The following is a 22,011-nucleotide window of genomic DNA, read 5'->3' as shown; positions in this document are numbered from 1 at the left end:
TGGAGAGATCTCGGAGGGTTGTAGGGCTGGAGGAGGTTACAGAGATAGGGAGGGGCGAGGCCATGGAGGGATTTGAAAACAAGGATGAGAATTTTAAAATCAAGGCGTTGCCAATGTAGGTCAGTGAGCACAGGGGTGATGGGAGAACGGGACTTGGTGCGAGTTAGGATACGGGCAGCAGAGTTAGCCTCAGACTGTGGCCGGGGAGAGGGATGGAGCCGGTGTCTAGGGAACGGAGTTTGAGGCGGGGACTGAAGACAATGGCTTCGGTCTTCCCAATATTTAGTTGGAGGAAATTTGTGCTCCTCCAGTACTGGCTGTTGGAAAAGCAGCGTGACAAATCAGAGAGAGTGGAGGGGTCGAGAGAGGTGGGGGTGAGGTGGAGCTGGGTGTCGTCAGTGTACATGTGGAACCTGACGTTGTGTTTTCAGATGATGTCAACGGGGGGCAGCCTGTAGATGAGAAATTCTACACTCAGCATCTGGGAGACTCACTCGAGCTTTTAGTCCAGGAGAATCTTCAGACACTAATTCGAGAACAGGAACAGGAAAATGTTTACGCTGAGGTTAATTTGCCTCCAAGGAACTGTCTGGGTTTCTGCTTAGTTCAGCAAAAAGTGCCGAGAACAGCAAATGTGCTGAATGTGTGAGGACCAATCTGCAGATTTTGAAGCTTCACCTTCCCAGTGAGTTAAACAGCGGCCCGATGCTGTTAGCACAGAATCCCCGAGACCAGCGATCTCACACTTTACAACACAGAAACCCTCACAACACACTGGGCCTTTCCACATCGTATTTACTAAAGGGAAATCTTCATCACACTCACTGTTAATGTCAGCGATGCGATTGTGTCCTTTAGAACATTAAAAAATATATTTCACAAGGAGGTGATCCCAGACCGACCTTCCCCAGAAACTGTAAACTCCCATCACAGCGACTAAACCCTCTTCAATGTGATAATGACCAAATAATCTGTTTTATGATGTTGGTTGGTGGATAAACATTGGTCAGGACTCCGGGGAGAACTCCCCCGCTCTTCTTTGAAATAATGGCTGTGGGATCTTTTACCCCCACCTCGGTTTAACGTCTCTTCCAAAAGACAGCACCTCCGACAGTGCAGCACTCCCTCAGTACTGACCCTCCGACAGTGCAGCACTCCCTCAGTACTGACCCTCCGACAGTGCAGCACTCCCTCAGTACTGACCCTCCGACAGTGCAGCGCTCCCTCAGTACTGACCCTCCGACAGTGCAGCGCTCCCTCAGTACTGACCCTCCGACAGTGCAGCACTCCCTCAGTACTGACCCTCCGACAGTGCAGCACTCCCTCAGTACTGACCCTCTGACAGTGCAGCACTCCCTCAGTACTGACCCTCCGACAGTGCAGCACTCCCTCAGTACTGACCCTCTGACAGTACAGCGCTCCCTCAGTACTGACCCTCCGACAGTGCAGCACTCCCTCAGTACTGACCCTCCGACAGTGCAGCACTCCCTCAGTACTGACCCTCCGACAGTGCAGCACTCCCTCAGTACTGACCCTCTGACAGTACAGCACTCCCTCAGTACTGACACCAGGGAGTGCCGGCCTGGATTATTTGCTCAAGTCTCTGGAGCGGGGCTTGAACTTATGACCTTCTGACTCAGAGGCGAGATCTCAATATCTCATTGCTGTTTGTGGGATCTTGCTGTGTGTAAATTGGCTGCTGTGTTTCCCACATTACAACAGTGACTACATTTCAAATTTACTTCATTGGCTGTAAAGCACTTTGGGACGTCCTGAGGTGGTGAAAGGCACTGTAGAAATGGGAGTTCTTCCTCTTTTTAGGGTTGACCCATGTTCCTGGTCTCTGCTGCTCCAGTCAGTGGGAATTTCCCATGTGCTGGGAATTGCCCCGTGCTGGGAATTTCCCATGTGCTGGGAATCGCCCCGTGCTGGGAATTGCCCCGTGCTGGGAATTGTCCTGTGCTGGGAATCGCTCTGTACTGGGTTTGTCGTCCTGTGCAGTTCGGGCCTGAGATCTTGTCACTGGGTCCAGTTTGGGGAAAGGGGAGACTGTGTGAGGGGATCACAGGCTGCCCATGTTCTGCAGGAAGGGGTTTGCATCAGTTTAAAATTCTGCAATGACCTTTAACTGGGATCCAGGACCTTCCTGTGATGGAGACACCAGGAACCTAAGCTGGTAAAGGGAGAGCTGAGCCCCGGAGCAGAGAGTCCGGTGTGTAACGGAGCTGCTCGGGGTCATTTTAAACCAGCTTGTCCCCTTGTTTTTTTGCCAGGTGTAAGTGCAATCTTCACGCCAACAACTGTGTCCTGGAGAAGGGGAAGCTGAGTTGCGAGTGTGAGCACAACACGACGGGGCCGGACTGCGGGAGATGCAAGAAAGGCTTTCAAGGCCGGCCGTGGAGAGCCGGCTCGTACCTCCCGATCCCCAAAGGGACGGCCAATATCTGTGAGTAACGAGGGCTTCTCCGGCCCCGCCTGATACCGGCGGCACCTTGGGTTTCGGTTCAGATTTCATTCTAATTCCAACTCCCGGCAATGCACCGATTCCAAAATAGAAGCAAATGGATGTTTGTGAATGAATTAATGTGTAAACAGAGACTCAGAGCGGGAGATTGGACAGAGACAGAGAACAGGAATAAGGACTGACTCCAGGGGGAGGGGACCACGAGGGGGAGGGGAAGGGGGTCAGGAGGGGGGAGAAGGGGCTCAGGAGGGGGGCGAAGGGGTTCAGGAGAGGGGAAAAGGGGGTCAGGAGGGGGGAGAAGGGGTTCAGGAGGGGGGAGAAGAGGTTCAGGAGAGGGGAGAAGGGGGTCAGGAGGGGGAGAAGGGGTTCAGGAGGGAGGAGAAGGGGTTCAGGAGAGGGGAGAAGGGGGTTCAGGAGAGGGGAGAAGGAGTTCAGGAGGGGGGAGAAGGGGTTCAGGAGGGGTTCAGGAGGGGGAGAAGGGGTTCAGGAGGGGGAGGAGGGGTTCAGGAGGGGGGGAGAAGAGGGTTCAGGAGGGGGGAGAAGAGGGTTCAGGAGGGGGGGAAGGGGTTCAGGAGTGGGGGAGAAGGGGGTCAGGAGGGGGGAGAAGGGGTTCAGGAGGGGAGAGAAGGGGGTCAGGAGGGGGGAGAAGGGGTTCAGGAGGGAGGAGAAGGGGTTCAGGAGGGGGGAGAAGGGGTTCAGGAGGGGGAGAAGAGGGTTCAGGAGGGGGGGAAGGGGGTTCAGGAGTGGGAGAGAAGGGGGTCAGGAGGGGGGGAGAAGGGGTTCAGGAGGGGGGAGAAGGGGTTCAGGAGGGGTTCAGGAGGGGGAGAAGGGGTTCAGGAGGGGGGAGGAGGGGTTCAGGAGGGGGGAGAAGAGGGTTCAGGAGGGGGGAGAAGAGGGTTCAGGAGGGGGGAAGGGGTTCAGGAGTGGGGAGAAGGGGGTCAGGAGGGGGGGAGAAGGGGTTCAGGAGGGGAGAGAAGGGGGTCAGGAGGGGGGAGAAGGGGTTCAGGAGGGAGGAGAAGGGGTTCAGGAGGGGGGAGAAGGGGTTCAGGAGGGGGGGAGAAGAGGGTTCAGGAGGGGGAGAAGGGGTTCAGGAGGGGGGAGAAGAGGGTTCAGGAGGGGGGAAGGGGTTCAGGAGTGGGGAGAAGGGGGGTCAGGAGGGGGGGAGAAGGGGTTCAGGAGTGGGGAGAAGGGGTTCAGGGTGGGGAGAAGGGGTTCAGGAGGGGGGAGAAGGGGGTCAGGAGGGGGGAGAAGGGGTTCAGGAGGGGGGGAGAAGAGGGTTCAGGAGGGGGGAAGGGGTTCAGGAGTGGGGAGTGGGAGAAGGGGGTCAGGGAGGGGGGAGAAGGGGTTCAGGAGGGGAGAGAAGGGGGTCAGGAGGGCGAGAAGGGGTTCAGGAGGGAGGAGAAGGGGGTCAGGAGGGGGGAGAAGGGGTTCAGGAGGGGGGAGAAGAGGGTTCAGGAGGGGGGAGAAGAGGGTTCAGGAGGGGGGAAGGGGTTCAGGAGGGGGGAGAAGGGGTTCAGGAGGGGAGAGAAGGGGTTCAGGAGGGGGGAGAAGAGGGTTCAGGAGGGGGGAAGGGTTTCAGGAGTGGGGAGAAGGGGGTCAGGAGGGGGAGAAGGGGGTTCAGGAGGGGAGAGAAGGGGGTTCAGGAGGAGAGAGAAGGGGGTTCAGGAGGGGGGAGAAGGAGTTCAGGAGGGGGGGAGAAGGGGGTCAGGAGGGGGGAGAAGGGGGTTCAGGAGGGGGGAGAAGGGGGTTCAGGAGGGGGGAGAAGGGGGTCAGGAGGGGGGAGAAGGGGGTTCAGGAGGGGGGGGAAAGTGGGGTTAGGAGGGGGGAGAAGGGGGTTCAGGAGGGGGGAGAAGGGGTTCCGGAGGGGGGAAGGGGTTCATGAGTGGGGAGAAGGGGACAGGAGGGGGGGAGAAGGGGTTCCGGAGCGGGGAAGGGGTTCATGAGTGGGGAGAAGGGGGACAGGAGGGGGGAGAAGGGGGTTCAGGAGGGGGGAAGGGGTTCAGGAGGGGGAGAAGGGGGTTCAGGAGGGGGGAGAAGGGGGGTCAGGAGTGGGGAAATAGTCGGTCCCCAGGGTGTGAATTTCCCCCCCGGCCCCTTTCTCTGTTGATCCCCGGGGTGTGAATTTCCCCCCCGGCCCCTTTCTCTGCCGGTTCCCCGATTCCAGGAGCCGGTTGAACGGAGGCGGCGATGGCGGCCCCATCGAGAGCCCAGGCCACACTGCACTCTGGGAGATTGAGTCCCATGTCCCCGTGGGCCGTGTGACCCCGTGACTCTGGGGGCCGTGTGACCCCGTGACTCTGGGGGCCGTGTGACCCCGTGACTCTGGGGGCCATGTGACACCGTGACCCCAGGGGCCGTGTGTTGGCCGCTCATTCTCAGTATCCGGGGGGGGAGGGGCGGAGCATCAATTCCTCAAGGTGGGGCTCAGTCTGTGATTGTGACTCCTGGATTATCCCAAACCCCCTCCCCAACCGACAACCCGTCCCCCCCAAACCCCTCCCCAACCAACAACCCCTCCCCCAAACCCCCTCTCCAACCGACAACCCCTCCCCCCAAACCCCCTCTCCAACTGACAACCCCTCCCCCCCAAACCCCCTCCCCAACCGACAACCCCTCCCCCCCAAACCCCCTCTCCAACTGACAACCCCTCCCCAACCAACAACCCATCCCCCCCAAACTCCCTCCCCAACCGACAATCCCTCCCCCCAAAACCCCACTCCCCAACCGGCTAGCCCTCTCGCCCAAACCCCCTCCCCTGCTGACAACCCCTCCCCCAACCCCTCCAATCCCCCTCTCCTTTCTCTCCTCTCCCCTCCCCCCTCTTCCAATTTCCAATCCACCTCCATTCCCCCCTCCCCCTTCACTCCACCTCCTCCCCGACTCCCCACCTCGCGTTTGCGTTCCCCCCTCCTTTCCTCTCCCTCTCAAATCTCTACTCCACCTCCAATACCCCTCCCCCTCCACTCCCACTCCACTCCGCCTCCGCTCCCCATCCCCCTTTCCCCTCCTCCCCCTCTCTGGTCTCCCCTTCCCACTCCTTTCCCCTCCTGCTCCAATGTCTACTCCGCCTCCATTACCCCTCCCCCTCCACTCTCCCTCCTCTACCTCTCCCCCTCCTCCCCCTCTACCTCTCCCCCTCCTCCCCCTCTCCCCCCCTCCCCTCTCCCCCCCCTCCCCTCTCCCTCCTCCCCTCTCCCTCCTCCTGTTCCTCTCCCCAATCCTCCCCCTCCACTCCCTCCTCTCCCCTCCCCCTCCCCCTCCCCCTCCCTTCACTCTGAAGAAATCTCCTTTCACTGTAATGTGTTTACGTTGTGTTCTGTCACATTGTTCCACTAAAATACTTTATAATCCGTGTTCGACACAAACACCTGAACTCAGGCCCTGATTTTTGTTTCCGTTTCCCTCTCCAGGCCTCCCGAACACCGTCGCCAGTGACCGTAAGTAGGACCTACGCTCTCTGACCTGTGACCTGCTGACCCTGAGCCCATTTCTGTATCTGGAAGCGAACGAACCTTCCCCTCGACCCCCCGTCGTGTCTCACTGACCGTGGAACAGGTGTAGGTGTGAACAGGGAGTGAGTGTGAAACAGGTGCAGGTGTGAACAGGGACTGAGTGTGGAACAGGTGTAGGTGTGAACAGGGACTGAGTGTGGAACAGGTGTAGGTGTGAACAGGGACTGAGTGTGGAACAGGTGTAGGTGTGAACAGGGACTGAGTGTGGAACAGGTGTAGGTGTGAACAGGGACTGAGTGTGGAATAGGTGCAGGTGTGAACAGGGAGTGAGTGTGGAACAGGTGTTGGTGTGAACAGGGAGTGAGTGTGGAACAGGTGTAGGTGTAAACAGGGACTGAGTGTGAAACAGGTGTCGGTGTGAACAGGGACTGAGTGTATTTGTGGAAAGCTGTCTGGTTCCTGATACCGAGATCAATTGGGACCTGTTGTAATCCCGTTCTCCCAGATACAGAAATGGGAACTGGACGAGTGTCTCTCGGCCTCAATCTCTTCACCTTCGTTTCCCGTATTTTGCATGAACTCGTGCCCATTTATTTAACCCTCCGCATGCTGTCCATGTCATTCCAAACCATCGGCTACATTGAGCACCCAAACCAACACCCATACTAACCGGGAGCAGAGTGTCCATAACTCCCCGTACTGACCGGGAGCAGAGTGTCCATAACTCCCCGTACTGAGCGGGAGCAGTGTGTCCATAACTCCCCGTACTGACCGGGAGCAGAGTGTCCATAACTCCCCGTACTGACCGGGAGCAGAGTGACCATAACTCCCCGTACTGACCGGGAGCAGAGTGTCCATAACTCCCCGTACTGACCGGGAGCAGAGTGTCCATAACTCCCCGTACTGACCGGGAGCAGAGTGTCCATAACTCCCCGCACTGACCGGGAGCAGAGTGTCCATAACTCCCCGTACTGACCGCGAGCAGAGTGTCCATAACTCCCCATACTGACCGGGACAGAGTGTCCATAACTCCCCGTACTGACCGGGAGCAGAGTGTCCATAACTCCCCGTACTGACCGGGAGCAGAGTGTCCATAACTCCCCGTACTGACCGGGACAGAGTGTCCATAACTCCCTGTACTGACCGGGAGCAGAGTGTCCATAACTCCCTGTACTGACGGGGAGCAGAGTGTCCATAACTCCCCGTACTGACCGGGACAGAGTGTCCATAACTCCTGTACTGACCGGGACAGAGTGTCCATAACTCCCCGTACTGACCGGGACAGAGTGTCCATAACTCCCCGTACTGACCGGGACAGATTGTCCATAACTCCCCGTACTGACCGGGAGCAGAGTGTCCATAACTCCCCGTACAGACCGGGAGCAGAGTGTCCATAACTCCCTGTACTGACCGGGACAGAGTGTCCGTAACTCCCCCAACTGACCGGGACAGACTGTCCATAACTCCCCGTACTGACCGGGACAGAGTGTCCATAACTCCCCGTACTGACCGGGAGCAGAGTGTCCATAACTCCCCGTACTGACCGGGACAGAATGTCCATAACTCCCCGTACTGACCGGGACAGAATGTCCATAACTCCCCGTACTGACCGGGAGAGAGGTGTCCATAACTCCCCGTACTGACCGGGAGCAGAGTGTCCATAACTCCCCGGACTGACCGGGAGAGAGGTGTCCATAACTCCCTGTACTGAGCGGGAGCAGAGTGTCCATAACTCCCCGTACTGACCGGGACAGAGTGTCCATAACTCCCCGTACTGACCGGGACAGAATGTCCATAACTCCCCGTACTGACCGGGACAGAGTGTCCATAACTCCCCGTACTGACCAGGGACAGAGTGTCCATAACTCCCCGTACTGACCGGGACAGATTGTCCATAACTCCCCGGACTGACCGGGAGCAGGGTGTCCACAACTCCCCGTACTGACCGGGAGCAGGGTGTCCACAACTCCCCGTACTGACCGGGAGCAGAGTGTCCATAACTCCCCGTAATGACCAGGGACAGAGTGTCCATAACATCCCATACTGACCGGGAGCAGAGTGTCCATAACTCCCCGTACTGACCGGGAGCAGAGTGTCCATAACTCCCCGTACTGACCGGGAGCAGAGTGTCCATAACTCCCCGTACTGACCGGGAGCAGAGTGTCCATAACTCCCCGTACTGACCGGGAGCAGAGTGTCCATAACTCCCCGTACTGACCGGGAGCAGAGTGTCCATAACTCCCCGTACTGACCGGGAGCAGAGTGTCCATAACTCCCCGTACTGACCGGGAGCAGAGTGTCCATAACTCCCCGTACTGACCGGGAGCAGAGTGTCCATAACTCCCCGTACTGACCGGGAGCAGAGTGTCCATAACTCCCCGTACTGACCGGGAGCAGAGTGTCCATAACTCCCCGTACTGACCGGGACAGAGTGTCCATAACTCCCCGTACTGACCGGGAGCAGAGTGTCCATAACTCCCCGTACTGACCGGGAGCAGAGTATCCATAACTCCCCGTACTGACCGGGAGCAGAGTGTCCATAACTCCCCGTACTGACCGGGAGCAGAGTGTCCAGAACTCCCCGTACTGACCGGGAGCAGAGTGTCCATAACTCCCCGTACTGACCGGGAGCAGAGTGTCCATAACTCCCCGTACTGACCGGGACAGAGTGTCCATAACTCCCCGTACTGACCAGGGACAGAGTGTCCATAACATCCCATACTGACCGGGACAGAGTGTCCATAACTCCCCGTACTGACCGGGAGCAGAGTGTCCATAACTCCCCGTACTGACCGGGAGAGAGTGTCCATAACTCCCCGTACTGACCGGGAGAGAGTGTCCATAACTCCCCGTACTGACCGGGACAGAGTGTCCATAACTCCCCCAACTGACCGGGAGCAGAGTGTCCATAACTCCCCGGACTGACCGGGAGAGAGTGTCCATAACTCCTCGTACTGACAGGGAGCAGAGTGTCCATAACTCCCCGTACTGACCGGGACAGAGTGTCCACAACTCCCCGTACTGACCGGGAGCAGAGTGTCCATAACTCCCCCAACTGACCGGGACAGAGTGTCCATAACTCCCCGTACTGACCGGGAGCAGAGTGTCCATAACTCCCCGTACTGACCGGGACAGAGTGTCCATAACTCCCCATACTGACCAGGGACAGAGTGTCCATAACATCCCATACTGACCGGGACAGAGTGTCCATAACTCCCCGTACTGACCAGGAGCAGAGTGTCCATAACTCCCCGTACTGACCGGGAGCAGAGTGTCCATAACTCCCCGTACTGACCGGGAGAGAGTGTCCATAACTCCTCGTACTGACAGGGAGCGGAGTGTCCATAACTCCCCGTACTGACCGGGACAGAGTGTCCACAACTCCCCGTACTGACCGGGACAGAGTGTCCATAACTCCCCGTACTGACCGGGACAGAGTGTCCATAACTCCCCCAACTGACCGGGAGCAGAGTGTCCATAACTCCCCGTACTGACCGGGAGAGAGTGTCCATAACTCCTCGTACTGACAGGGAGCAGAGTGTCCATAACTCCCCGTACTGACCGGGACAGAGTGTCCACAACTCCCCGTACTGACCGGGAGCAGAGTGTCCATAACTCCCCCAACTGACCGGGACAGAGTGTCCATAACTCCCCGTACTGACCGGGAGCAGAGTGTCCATAACTCCCCGTACTGACCGGGACAGAGTGTCCATAACTCCCCGTACTGACCGGGACAGAGTGTCCATAACTCCCCCAACTGACCGGGAGCAGAGTGTCCATAACTCCCCGTACTGACCGGGAGCAGAGTGTCCATAACTCCCCATACTGACCGGGAGAGAGGTGTCCATAACTCCCCGTACTGACCGGGAGCAGAGTGTCCATAACTCCCCGTACTGACCGGGAGCAGAGTGTCCATAACTCCCCGTACTGACCGGGACAGAGTGTCCATAACTCCCCGTACTGACCGGGACAGAGTGTCCATAACTCCCCGTACTGACCGGGAGCAGAGTGTCCATAACTCCCCGTACTGACCGGGACAGAGTGTCCATAACTCCCCGTACTGACCGGGAGCAGAGTGTCCATAACTCCCCGTACTGACCGGGAGCAGAGTGTCCAAAGCTCCCCGTACTGACCAGGGACAGAGTGTCCATAACACCCCATACTGACCGGGAGAGAGTGTCCATAACTCCCCGTACTGACCGGGAGCAGAGTGTCCATAACTCCCCGTACTGACCGGGAGAGAGTGTCCATAACTCCCCGTACTGACCGGGAGCAGAGTGTCCATAACTCCCCGTACTGACCGGGACAGAGTGTCCATAACTCCCCATACTGACCGGGACAGAGTGTCCATAACTCCCCGTACTGACCGGGAGCAGAGTGTCCATAACTCCCCGTACTGACCGGGAGAGAGTGTCCATAACTCCCCGTACTGACCGGGAGCAGAGTGTCCATAACTCCCCGTACTGACCGGGAGAGAGTGTCCATAACTCCCCGTACTGACCGGGAGCAGAGTGTCCATAACTCCCCGGACTGACCGGGAGCAGAGTGTCCACAACTCCCCGGACTGACCGGGAGCAGAGTGTCCATAACTCCCTGTACTGACCGGGAGCAGAGTGTCCATAACTCCCCGTACTGACCGGGAGCAGAGTGTCCATAACTCCCCGTACTGACCGGGACTGAGTGTCCATAACTCCCCGTACTGACCGGGAGCAGAGTGTCCATAACTCCCCGTACTGACCGGGACAGAGTGTCCATAACTCCCCGTACTGACCGGGAGCAGAGTGTCCATAACTCCCCGTACTGACCGGGAGCAGAGTGTCCATAACTCCCCGTACTGACCGGGAGCAGAGTGTCCATAACTCCCCGGACTGACCGGGAGCAGAGTGTCCATAACTCCCCGTACTGACCGGGAGCAGAGTGTCCACAACTCCCCGTACTGACCGGGAGAGAGTGTCCATAACTCCCCGTACTGACCGGGAGAGAGTGTCCATAACTCCCCGTACTGACCGGGAGCAGAGTGTCCATAACTCCCCGTACTGACCGGGAGAGAGTGTCCATAACTCCCCGTACTGACCGGGAGCAGAGTGTCCATCACTCCCCGGACTGACCGGGAGCAGAGTGTCCACAACTCCCCGGACTGACCGGGAGCAGAGTGTCCATAACTCCCTGTACTGACCGGGAGCAGAGTGTCCATAACTCCCCGTACTGACCGGGAGCAGAGTGTCCATAACTCCCCGTACTGACCGGGAGCAGAGTGTCCATAACTCCCCGTACTGACCGGGAGCAGAGTGTCCATAACTCCCCGGACTGACCGGGAGCAGAGTGTCCATAACTCCCCGTACTGACCGGGAGCAGAGTGTCCACAACTCCCCGTACTGACCGCGAGAGAGTGTCCACAAGTCTCCGTACTGACCGGGACAGAGTGTCCATAACTCCCCGTACTGACCGGGAGCTGAGTGTCCAAAACTCCCCGTACTGACCGGGAGCAGAGTGTCCATAACTCCCCGTACTGACCTGGAGCAGAGTGTCCATAACTCCCCCAACTGACCGGGACAGAGTGTCCATAACTCCCCGTACTGACCAGGGACAGAGTGTCCATAACACCCCGTACTGACCGGGAGCAGAGTGTCCATAACTCCCCGTACTGACCGGGAGAGAGTGTCCATAACTCCCCGTACTGACCTGGAGCAGAGTGGCCATAACTCCCCGTACTGACCGGGAGCAGAGTGTCCATAACTCCCCGTACTGACCGGGAGCAGAGTGTCCATAACTCCCCGTACTGACCGGGAGCAGAGTGTCCATAACTCCCCGTACTGACCGGGAAAGAGTGTCCATAACTCCCCGTACTGACCGGGACAGAGTGTCCATAACTCCCCGTACTGACCGGGAGCAGAGTGTCCATAACTCCCCGTACTGACCGGGAGCAGAGTGTCCATAACTCCCCGTACTGACCGGGAGCAGAGTGTCCATAACTCCCCGTACTGACCGGGAGCAGAGTGGCCATAACTCCCCGTACTGACCGGGAGCAGAGTGTCCATAACTCCCCGTACTGACCGGGAGCAGAGTGTCCATAACTCGCCATACTGACCGGGACAGAGTGTCCATAACTCCCCGTACTGACCGGGAGCAGAGTGTCCATAACTCCCCATACTGACCGGGAGAGAGTGTCCATAACTCCCCGTACTGACCGGGAGCAGAGTGTCCATAACTCCCCGTACTGACCGGGAGCAGAGTGTCCATAACTCCCCGTACTGACCGGGAGCAGAGTGTCCATAACTCCCCGTACTGACCGGGAGCAGAGTGTCCATAACTCCCCGTACTGACCGGGAGCAGAGTGTCCATCACTCCCCGGACTGACCGGGAGCAGAGTGTCCACAACTCCCCGGACTGACCGGGAGCAGAGTGTCCATAACTCCCTGTACTGACCGGGAGCAGAGTGTCCATAACTCCCCGTACTGACCGGGAGCAGAGTGTCCATAACTCCCCGTACTGACCGGGAGCAGAGTGTCCATAACTCCCCGTACTGACCGGGAGCAGAGTGTCCATAACTCCCCGGACTGACCGGGAGCAGAGTGTCCATAACTCCCCGTACTGACCGGGAGCAGAGTGTCCACAACTCCCCGTACTGACCGCGAGAGAGTGTCCACAACTCTCCGTACTGACCGGGACAGAGTGTCCATAACTCCCCGTACTGACCGGGAGCAGAGTGTCCAAAACTCCCCGTACTGACCGGGAGCAGAGTGTCCATAACTCCCCGTACTGACCTGGAGCAGAGTGTCCATAACTCCCCCAACTGACCGGGACAGAGTGTCCATAACTCCCCGTACTGACCAGGGACAGAGTGTCCATAACACCCCGTACTGACCGGGAGCAGAGTGTCCATAACTCCCCGTACTGACCGGGAGAGAGTGTCCATAACTCCCCGTACTGACCTGGAGCAGAGTGGCCATAACTCCCCGTACTGACCGGGAGCAGAGTGTCCATAACTCCCCGTACTGACCGGGAGCAGAGTGTCCATAACTCCCCGTACTGACCGGGAGCAGAGTGTCCATAACTCCCCGTACTGACCGGGAAAGAGTGTCCATAACTCCCCGTACTGACCGGGAGCAGAGTGTCCATAACTCCCCGTACTGACCGGGACAGAGTGTCCATAACTCCCCGTACTGACCGGGAGCAGAGTGTCCATAACTCCCCGTACTGACCGGGAGCAGAGTGTCCATAACTCCCCGTACTGACCGGGAGCAGAGTGTCCATAACTCCCCGTACTGACCGGGAGCAGAGTGGCCATAACTCCCCGTACTGACCGGGAGCAGAGTGTCCATAACTCCCCGTACTGACCGGGAGCAGAGTGTCCATAACTCGCCATACTGACCGGGACAGAGTGTCCATAACTCCCCGTACTGACCGGGAGCAGAGTGTCCATAACTCCCCATACTGACCGGGAGAGAGTGTCCATAACTCCCCGTACTGACCGGGAGCAGAGTGTCCATAACTCCCCGTACTGACCGGGAGCAGAGTGTCCATAACTCCCCGTACTGACCGGGAGCAGAGTGTCCATAACTCCCCGTACTGACCGGGAGCAGAGTGTCCATAACTCCCCGTACTGACCGGGAGCAGAGTGTCCATAACTCCCCGTACTGACCGGGTCAGAGTGTCCATAACTCCCCGTACTGACCGGGAGCAGAGTGTCCATAACTCCCCGAACTGACCGGGAGAGAGTGTCCATAACTCCCCATACTGACCGGGAGCAGAGTGTCCATAACTCCCCGTACTGACCAGGAGCAGAGTGTCCATAACTCCCCGTACTGACCGGGAGCAGAGTGTCCATAACTCCCCCAAATAACCGGGACAGAGTGTCCATAACTCCCCGTACTGACCGGGAGCAGAGTGTCCATAACTCCCCGTACTGACCGGGAGCAGAGTGTCCATAACTCCCCGTACTGACCGGGACAGAGTGTCCATAACTCCCCCAAATAACCGGGACAGAGTGTCCATAACTCCCCGCACTGACCGGGAGCAGAGTGTCCATAACTCCCCGTACTGACCGGGAGCAGAGTGTCCATAACTCCCCGTACTGACCGGGACAGAGTGTCCATAACTCCCCGTACTAACCGGGACAGAGTGTCCATAACTCCCCGTACTGACCGGGAGAGAGTGTCCATAACTCCCCGTACTGACCGGAAGCAGAGTGTCCATAACTCCCCGTACTGACCGGGAGCAGAGTGTCCATAACTCCCCGTACTGACCGGGAGCAGAGTGTCCATAACTCCCCGTACTGACCGGGAGAGAGTGTCCATAACTCCCCGTTCTGACCGGGAGAGAGTGTCCATAACTCCCCGTACTGACCGGGAGCAGAGTGTCCATAACTCCCCGCACTGACCGGGATGGAGTGTCCATAACTCCCCGTACTGACCGGGAGCAGAGTGTCCATAACTCCCCGTACTGACCGGGAGCAGAGTGTCCATAACTCCCCGTACTGACCGGGAGCAGAGTGTCCATAACTCCCCGTACTGACCGGGAGCAGAGTGTCCATAACTCCCCGTACTGACCGGGACAGAGTGTCCATAACTCCCCGTACTGACCGGGAGAGAGTGTCCATAACTCCCCGTACTGACCGGGAGCAGAGTGTCCATAACTCCCCGTACTGACCGGGAGAGAGTGTCCATAACTCCCCATACTGACCGGGAGCAGAGTGTCCATAACTCCCCGTACTGACCGGGAGCAGAGTGTCCATAACTCCCCGTACTGACCGGGAGCAGAGTGTCCATAACTCCCCGTACTGACCGGGAGCAGAGTGTCCATAACTCCCCGTACTGACCGGGACAGAGTGTCCATAACTCCCCGTACTGACCTGGAGCAGAGTGTCCATAACTCCCCGTACTGACCGGGAGAGAGTGTCCATAACTCCCCGTACTGACCGGGAGCAGAGTGTCCATAACTCCCCGTACTGACCGGGAGCAGAGTGTCCACAACTCCCCGGACTGACCGGGAGCAGAGTGTCCATAACTCCCCGTACTGACCGGGACTGAGTGTCCATAACTCCCCGTACTGACCGTGAGCAGAGTGTCCATAACTCCCCGTACTGACCGGGAGAGAGTGTCCATAACTCCCCGTACTGACCGGGAGCAGAGTGTCCATAACTCCCCGTACTGACCGGGACAGAGTGTCCATAACTCCCCCAAATAACCGGGAGCAGAGTGTCCATAACTCCCCGTACTGACCGGGACAGAGTGTCCATAACTCCCCGTACTGACCGGGAGCAGAGTGTCCATAACTCCCCGTACTGACCGGGAGCAGAGTGTCCATAACTCCCCGTACTGACCGGGAGCAGAGTGTCCATAACTCCCCGTACTGACCGGGAGCAGAGTGTCCATAACTCCCCGTACTGACCGGGAGCAGAGTGTCCATAACTCCCCGTACTGACCGGGAGCAGAGTGTCCATAACTCCCCGTACTGACCGGGAGCAGAGTGTCCATAACTCCCCGTACTGACCGGGACAGAGTGTCCATAACTCCCCGTACTGACCGGGAGAGAGTGTCCATAACTCCCCGTACTGACCGGGAGCAGAGTGTCCATAACTCCCCGTACTGACCGGGAGAGAGTGTCCATAACTCCCCGTACTGACCGGGAGCAGAGTGTCCATAACTCCCCGTACTGACCGGGAGCAGAGTGTCCATAACTCCCCGTACTGACCGGGAGCAGAGTGTCCATAACTCCCCGTACTGACCGGGACAGAGTGTCCATAACTCCCCGTACTGACCGGGAGCAGAGTGTCCATAACTCCCCGTACTGACCGGGAGCAGAGTGTCCATAACTCCCCGTACTGACCGGGAGCAGAGTGTCCATAACTCCCCGTACTGACCGGGAGCAGAGTGTCCATAACTCCCCGTACTGACCGGGAGCAGAGTGTCCATAACTCCCCGTACTGACCGGGAGCAGAGTGTCCACAACTCCCCGTACTGACCGGGACAGAGTGTCCATAACTCCCCGTACTGACCGGGAGCAGAGTGTCCATAACTCCCCCAACTGACCGGGACAGAGTGTCCATAACTCCCCCAACTGACCGGGAGCAGAGTGTCCACAACTCCCCGTACTGACCGGGACAGAGTGTCCATAACTCCCCGTACTGACCGGGAGCAGAGTGTCCATAACTCCCCGTACTGACCGGGAGCAGAGTGTCCATAACTCCCCGTACTGACCGGGAGCAGAGTGTCCATAATTCCCCGTACTGACCGGGAGCAGAGTGTCCATAACTCCCCGTACTGACCGGGAGCAGAGTGTCCATAACTCCCCGTACTGACCAGGGACAGAGTGTCCATAACACCCCGTACTGACCGGGAGCAGAGTGTCCATAACACCCCGTACTGACCGGGAGCAGAGTGTCCATAACTCCCCGTACTGACCGGGAGAGAGTGTCCATAACTCCCCGTACTGACCGGGAGCAGAGTGGCCATAACTCCCCGTACTGACCGGGAGCAGAGTGTCCATAACTCCCCGTACTGACCGGGAGCAGAGTGTCCATAACTCCCCGTACTGACCGGGAGCAGAGTGTCCATAACTCCCCGTACTGACCGGGACAGAGTGTCCATAACTCCCCGTACTGACCGGGAGCAGAGTGTCCATAACTCCCCGTACTGACTAGGGAGCAGAATGTCCATAACACCCCGTACTGACCGGGAGCAGAGTGTCCATAACTCCCCGTACTGACCGGGACAGAGTGTCCATAACTCCCCGTACTGACCGGGAGCAGAGTGTCCATAACTCCCCGTACTGACCGGGAGCAGAGTGTCCATAACTCCCCGTACTGACCGGGAGCAGAGTGTCCATAACTCCCCGTACTGACCGGGAGCAGAGTGTCCATAACTCCCCGGACTGACCGGGAGCAGAGTGTCCATAACTCCCCGTACTGACCGGGAGCAGAGTGTCCACAACTCCCCGTACTGACCGGGAGAGAGTGTCCATAACTCCCCGTACTGACCGGGACAGAGTGTCCATAACTCCCCGTACTGACCGGGAGCAGAGTGTCCATAACTCCCCCAACTGACCGGGACAGAGTGTCCATAACTCCCCCAACTGACCGGGAGCAGAGTGTCCACAACTCCCCGTACTGACCGGGACAGAGTGTCCATAACTCCCCGTACTGACCGGGAGCAGAGTGTCCATAACTCCCCGTACTGACCGGGAGCAGAGTGTCCATAACTCCCCGTACTGACCGGGAGCAGAGTGTCCATAACTCCCCGTGCTGACCGGGACAGAGTGTCCATAACTCCCCGTACTGACCGGGAGCAGAGTGGCCATAACTCCCCGTACTGACCGGGAGCAGAGTGTCCATAACTCCCCGTACTGACCGGGAGCAGAGTGTCCATAACTCCCCGTACTGACCGGGACAGAGTGTCCATAACTCCCCGTACTGACCGGGAGCAGAGTGTCCATAACTCCCCGTACTGACCGGGAGCAGAGTGTCCATAACTCCCCGTACTGACCGGGAGCAGAGTGTCCACAACTCCCCGTATTGACCGGGAGAGAGTGTCCATAACTCCCCGTACTGACCGGGAGCAGAGTGTCCATAACTCCCCCAACTGACCGGGACAGAGTGTCCATAACTCCCCCAACTGACCGGGAGCAGAGTGTCCACAACTCCCCGTACTGACCGGGACAGAGTGTCCATAACTCCCCGTACTGACCGGAAGCAGAGTGTCCATAACTCCCCCTACTGACCGGGAGCAGAGTGTCCATAACTCCCCGTTCTGACCGGGACAGAGTCTCCATAACTCCCCGTACTGACCGGGAGCAGAGTGTCCATAACTCCCCGTACTGACCGGGACAGAGTGTCCATAACTCCCCGTACTGACCGGGACAGAGTGTCCATAACTCCCCGTACTGACCGGCAGCATAGTGTCCATAACACCCCGTACTGACCGGGAGCAGAGTGTCCATAACTCCCCGTACTGACCGGGACAGAGTGTCCATAACTCCCCGTACTGACCGGGAGCAGAGTGTCCATAACTGCCCGTACTGACCAGGGACAGAGTGTCCATAACACCCCGTACTGACCGGGAGCAGAGTGTCCATAACTCCCCGTACTGACCGGGAGAGAGTGTCCATAACTCCCCGTACTGACCGGGAGCAGAGTGGCCATAACTCCCCGTACTGACCGGGAGCAGAGTGTCCATAACTCCCCGTACTGACCGGGAGCAGAGTGTCCATAACTCCCCGTACTGACCGGGAGCAGAGTGTCCATAACTCCCCGTACTGACCGGGAGCAGAGTGTCCATAACTCCCCAGACTGACCGGGAGCAGAGTGTCCATAACTCCCCGTACTGACCGGGACAGAGTGTCCATAACTCCCCGTACTGACCGGGAGCAGAGTGTCCATAACTCCCCGTACTGACCGGGAGCAGAGTGTCCATAACTCCCCGTACTGACCGGGAGCAGAGTGGCCATAACTCCCCGTACTGACCGGGACAGAGTGTCCATAACTCCCCGTACTGACCGGGAGCAGAGTGTCCATAACTCCCCGTACTGACCGGGACAGAGTGTCCATAACTCCCCGTACTGACCGGGAGCAGAGTGTCCATAACTCCCCATACTGACCGGGAGAGAGTGTCCATAACTCCCCGTACTGACCGGGAGCAGAGTGTCCATAACTCCCCGTACTGACCGGGAGCAGAGTGTCCATAACTCCCCGTACTGACCGGGAGCAGAGTGTCCATAACTCCCCGTACTGACCGGGAGCAGAGTGTCCATAACTCCCCGTACTGACCGGGAGCAGAGTGTCCATAACTCCCCGTACTGACCGGGACAGAGTGTCCATAACTCCCCGTACTGACCGGGAGCAGAGTGTCCATAACTCCCCGTACTGACCGGGAGCAGAGTGTCCATAACTCCCCGTACTGACCGGGAGCAGAGTGTCCATAACTCCCCATACTGACCGGGAGCAGAGTGTCCATAACTCCCCGTACTGACCGGGAGCAGAGTGTCCATAACTCCCCGTACTGACCGGGAGCAGAGTGTCCATAACTCCCCGTACTGACCGGGAGCAGAGTGTCCATAACTCCCCGTACTGACCGGGACAGAGTGTCCATAACTCCCCGTACTGACCGGGAGCAGAGTGTCCATAACTCCCCGTACTGACCGGGAGAGAGTGTCCATAACTCCCCGTACTGACCGGGAGCAGAGTGTCCATAACTCCCCGTACTGACCGGGACAGAGTGTCCATAACTCCCCGTACTGACCGGGACAGAGTGTCCATAACTCCCCGTACTGACCGGGAGCAGAGTGTCCATAACTCCCCGTACTGACCGGGACAGAGTGTCCATAACTCCCCCAAATAACCGGGACAGAGTGTCCATAACTCCCCGTACTGACCGGGAGCAGAGTGTCCATAACTCCCCGTACTGACCGGGAGCAGAGTGTCCATAACTCCCCGTACTGACCGGGACAGAGTGTCCATAACTCCCCGTACTGACCGGGAGCAGAGTGTCCATAACTCCCTGTACTGACCGGGACAGAGTGTCCATAACTCCCCGTACTGACCGGGAGAGAGTGTCCATAACTCCCCGTACTGACCGGGAGCAGAGTGTCCATAACTCCCCGTACTGACCGGGAGAGAGTGTCCATAACTCCCCGGACTGACCGGGAGCAGAGTGTCCATAACTCCCCGTACTGACCGGGAGCAGAGTGTCCATAACTCCCCGTACTGACCGGGAGCAGAGTGTCCATAACTCCCCGTACTGACCGGGACAGAGTGTCCATAACTCCCCGTACTGACCGGGAGCAGAGTGTCCATAACTCCCCGTACTGACCGGGAGCAGAGTGTCCATAACTCCCCGTACTGACCGGGAGCAGAGTGTCCATAACTCCCCGTACTGACCGGGAGCAGAGTGTCCATAACTCCCCGTACTGACCGGGAGCAGAGTGTCCATAACTCCCCGTACTGACCGGGAGCAGAGTGTCCATAACTCCCCATACTGACCGGGAGCAGAGTGTCGATAACTCCCCCAACTGACCGGGACAGAGTGTCCATAACTCCCCCAACTGACCGGGAGCAGAGTGTCCATAACTCCCCCAACTGACCGGGACAGAGTGTCCACAACTCCCCGTACTGACCGGGAGCAGAGTGTCCACAACTCCCCGTACTGACCGGGAGCAGAGTGTCCATAACTCGCCATACTGACCGGGAGATTGGTTTCCATAACTCCCCGTACTGACCGGGAGCAGAGTGTCCATAACTCCCCGTACTGACCGGGAGCAGAGTGTCCATAACTCCCCGTACTGACCGGGACAGAGTGTCCATAACTCCCCGTACTGACCGGGACAGAGTGTCCATAACTCCCCGTACTGACCGGCAGCAGAGTGTCCATAACACCCCGTACTGACCGGGAGCAGAGTGTCCATAACTCCCCGTACTGACCGGGAGCAGAGTGTCCATAACTCCCCGTACTGACCGGGAGCAGAGTGTCCATAACTCCCCGTACTGACCGGGAGCAGAGTGTCCATAACTCCCCGTACTGACCGGGAGCAGAGTGTCCATAACTCCCCGTACTGACCGGGAGCAGAGTGTCCATAACTGCCCGTACTGACCGGGAGCAGAGTGTCCATAACTCCCCGTACTGACCGGGATCAGAGTGTCCATAACTCCCCGTACTGACCGGGAGCAGAGTGTCCATAACTCCCCGTACTGACCGGGAGCAGAGTGTCCATAACTCCACGTACTGACCCCGGGACAGAGTGTCCATAACTCCCCGTACTGACCGGGAGCAGAGTGTCCATAACTCCCCGTACTGACCGGGAGCAGAGTGTCCATAACTCCCCATACTGACCGGGAGCAGAGTGTCGATAACTCCCCCAACTGACCGGGACAGAGTGTCCATAACTCCCCCAACTGACCGGGAGCAGAGTGTCCATAACTCCCCCAACTGACCGGGACAGAGTGTCCACAACTCCCCGTACTGACCGGGAGCAGAGTGTCCACAACTCCCCGTACTGACCGGGAGCAGAGTGTCCATAACTCGCCATACTGACCGGGAGATTGGTTTCCATAACTCCCCGTACTGACCGGGAGCAGAGTGTCCATAACTCCCCGTACTGACCGGGAGCAGAGTGTCCATAACTCCCCGTACTGACCGGGACAGAGTGTCCATAACTCCCCGTACTGACCGGGACAGAGTGTCCATAACTCCCCGTACTGACCGGCAGCAGAGTGTCCATAACACCCCGTACTGACCGGGAGCAGAGTGTCCATAACTCCCCGTACTGACCGGGAGCAGAGTGTCCATAACTCCCCGTACTGACCGGGAGCAGAGTGTCCATAACTCCCCGTACTGACCGGGAGCAGAGTGTCCATAACTCCCCGTACTGACCGGGAGCAGAGTGTCCATAACTCCCCGTACTGACCGGGAGCAGAGTGTCCATAACTCCCCGTACTGACCGGGAGCAGAGTGTCCATAACTCCCCGTACTGACCGGGATCAGAGTGTCCATAACTCCCCGTACTGACCGGGAGAGAGTGTCCATAACTCCCCGTACTGACCGGGAGCAGAGTGTCCATAACTCCCCGTACTGACCGGGAGCAGAGTGTCCATAACTCCACGTACTGACCCCGGGACAGAGTGTCCATAACTCCCCGTACTGACCGGGAGCAGAGTGTCCATAACTCCCCGTACTGACCGGGAGCAGAGTGTCCATAACTCCCCGTACTGACCGGGAGCAGAGTGTCCATAACTCCCCGTACTGACCGGGAGCAGAGTGTCCATAACTCCCCATACTGACCGGGAGCAGAGTGTCGATAACTCCCCCAACTGACCGGGACAGAGTGTCCATAACTCCCCCAACTGACCGGGAGCAGAGTGTCCATAACTCCCCCAACTGACCGGGACAGAGTGTCCACAACTCCCCGTACTGACCGGGAGCAGAGTGTCCACAACTCCCCGTACTGACCGGGAGCAGAGTGTCCATAACTCGCCATACTGACCGGGAGATTGGTTTCCATAACTCCCCGTACTGACCGGGAGCAGAGTGTCCATAACTCCCCGTACTGACCGGGAGCAGAGTGTCCATAACTCCCCGTACTGACCGGGAGCAGAGTGTCCATAAC

The 22,011-nt window shown here is 58.3% G+C and overlaps 1 protein-coding gene across 1 annotated transcript in view; it reads left to right on the top strand.

The window, feature by feature from the left end:
• Positions 1-22,011, top strand: part of LOC137311243 (netrin-G1-like) — a 61,225-nt gene that overhangs the window by 26,952 nt on the left and 12,262 nt on the right. The window contains exons 3-4 of the mRNA XM_067978561.1: positions 2,274-2,446; positions 5,875-5,901. Coding sequence (XP_067834662.1) covers positions 2,274-2,446; positions 5,875-5,901 — 200 coding nt within the window. The remainder of the gene's footprint in view (positions 1-2,273; positions 2,447-5,874; positions 5,902-22,011) is intronic.

This window comes from Heptranchias perlo, unplaced genomic scaffold, assembly GCF_035084215.1.
Source record: "Heptranchias perlo isolate sHepPer1 unplaced genomic scaffold, sHepPer1.hap1 HAP1_SCAFFOLD_317, whole genome shotgun sequence".
Classification (NCBI taxonomy): Eukaryota; Metazoa; Chordata; class Chondrichthyes; order Hexanchiformes; family Hexanchidae; genus Heptranchias; species Heptranchias perlo.
Note: the sequence above shows the minus strand (reverse complement) of the source record. Positions and strands in the feature narration are given on the sequence as shown.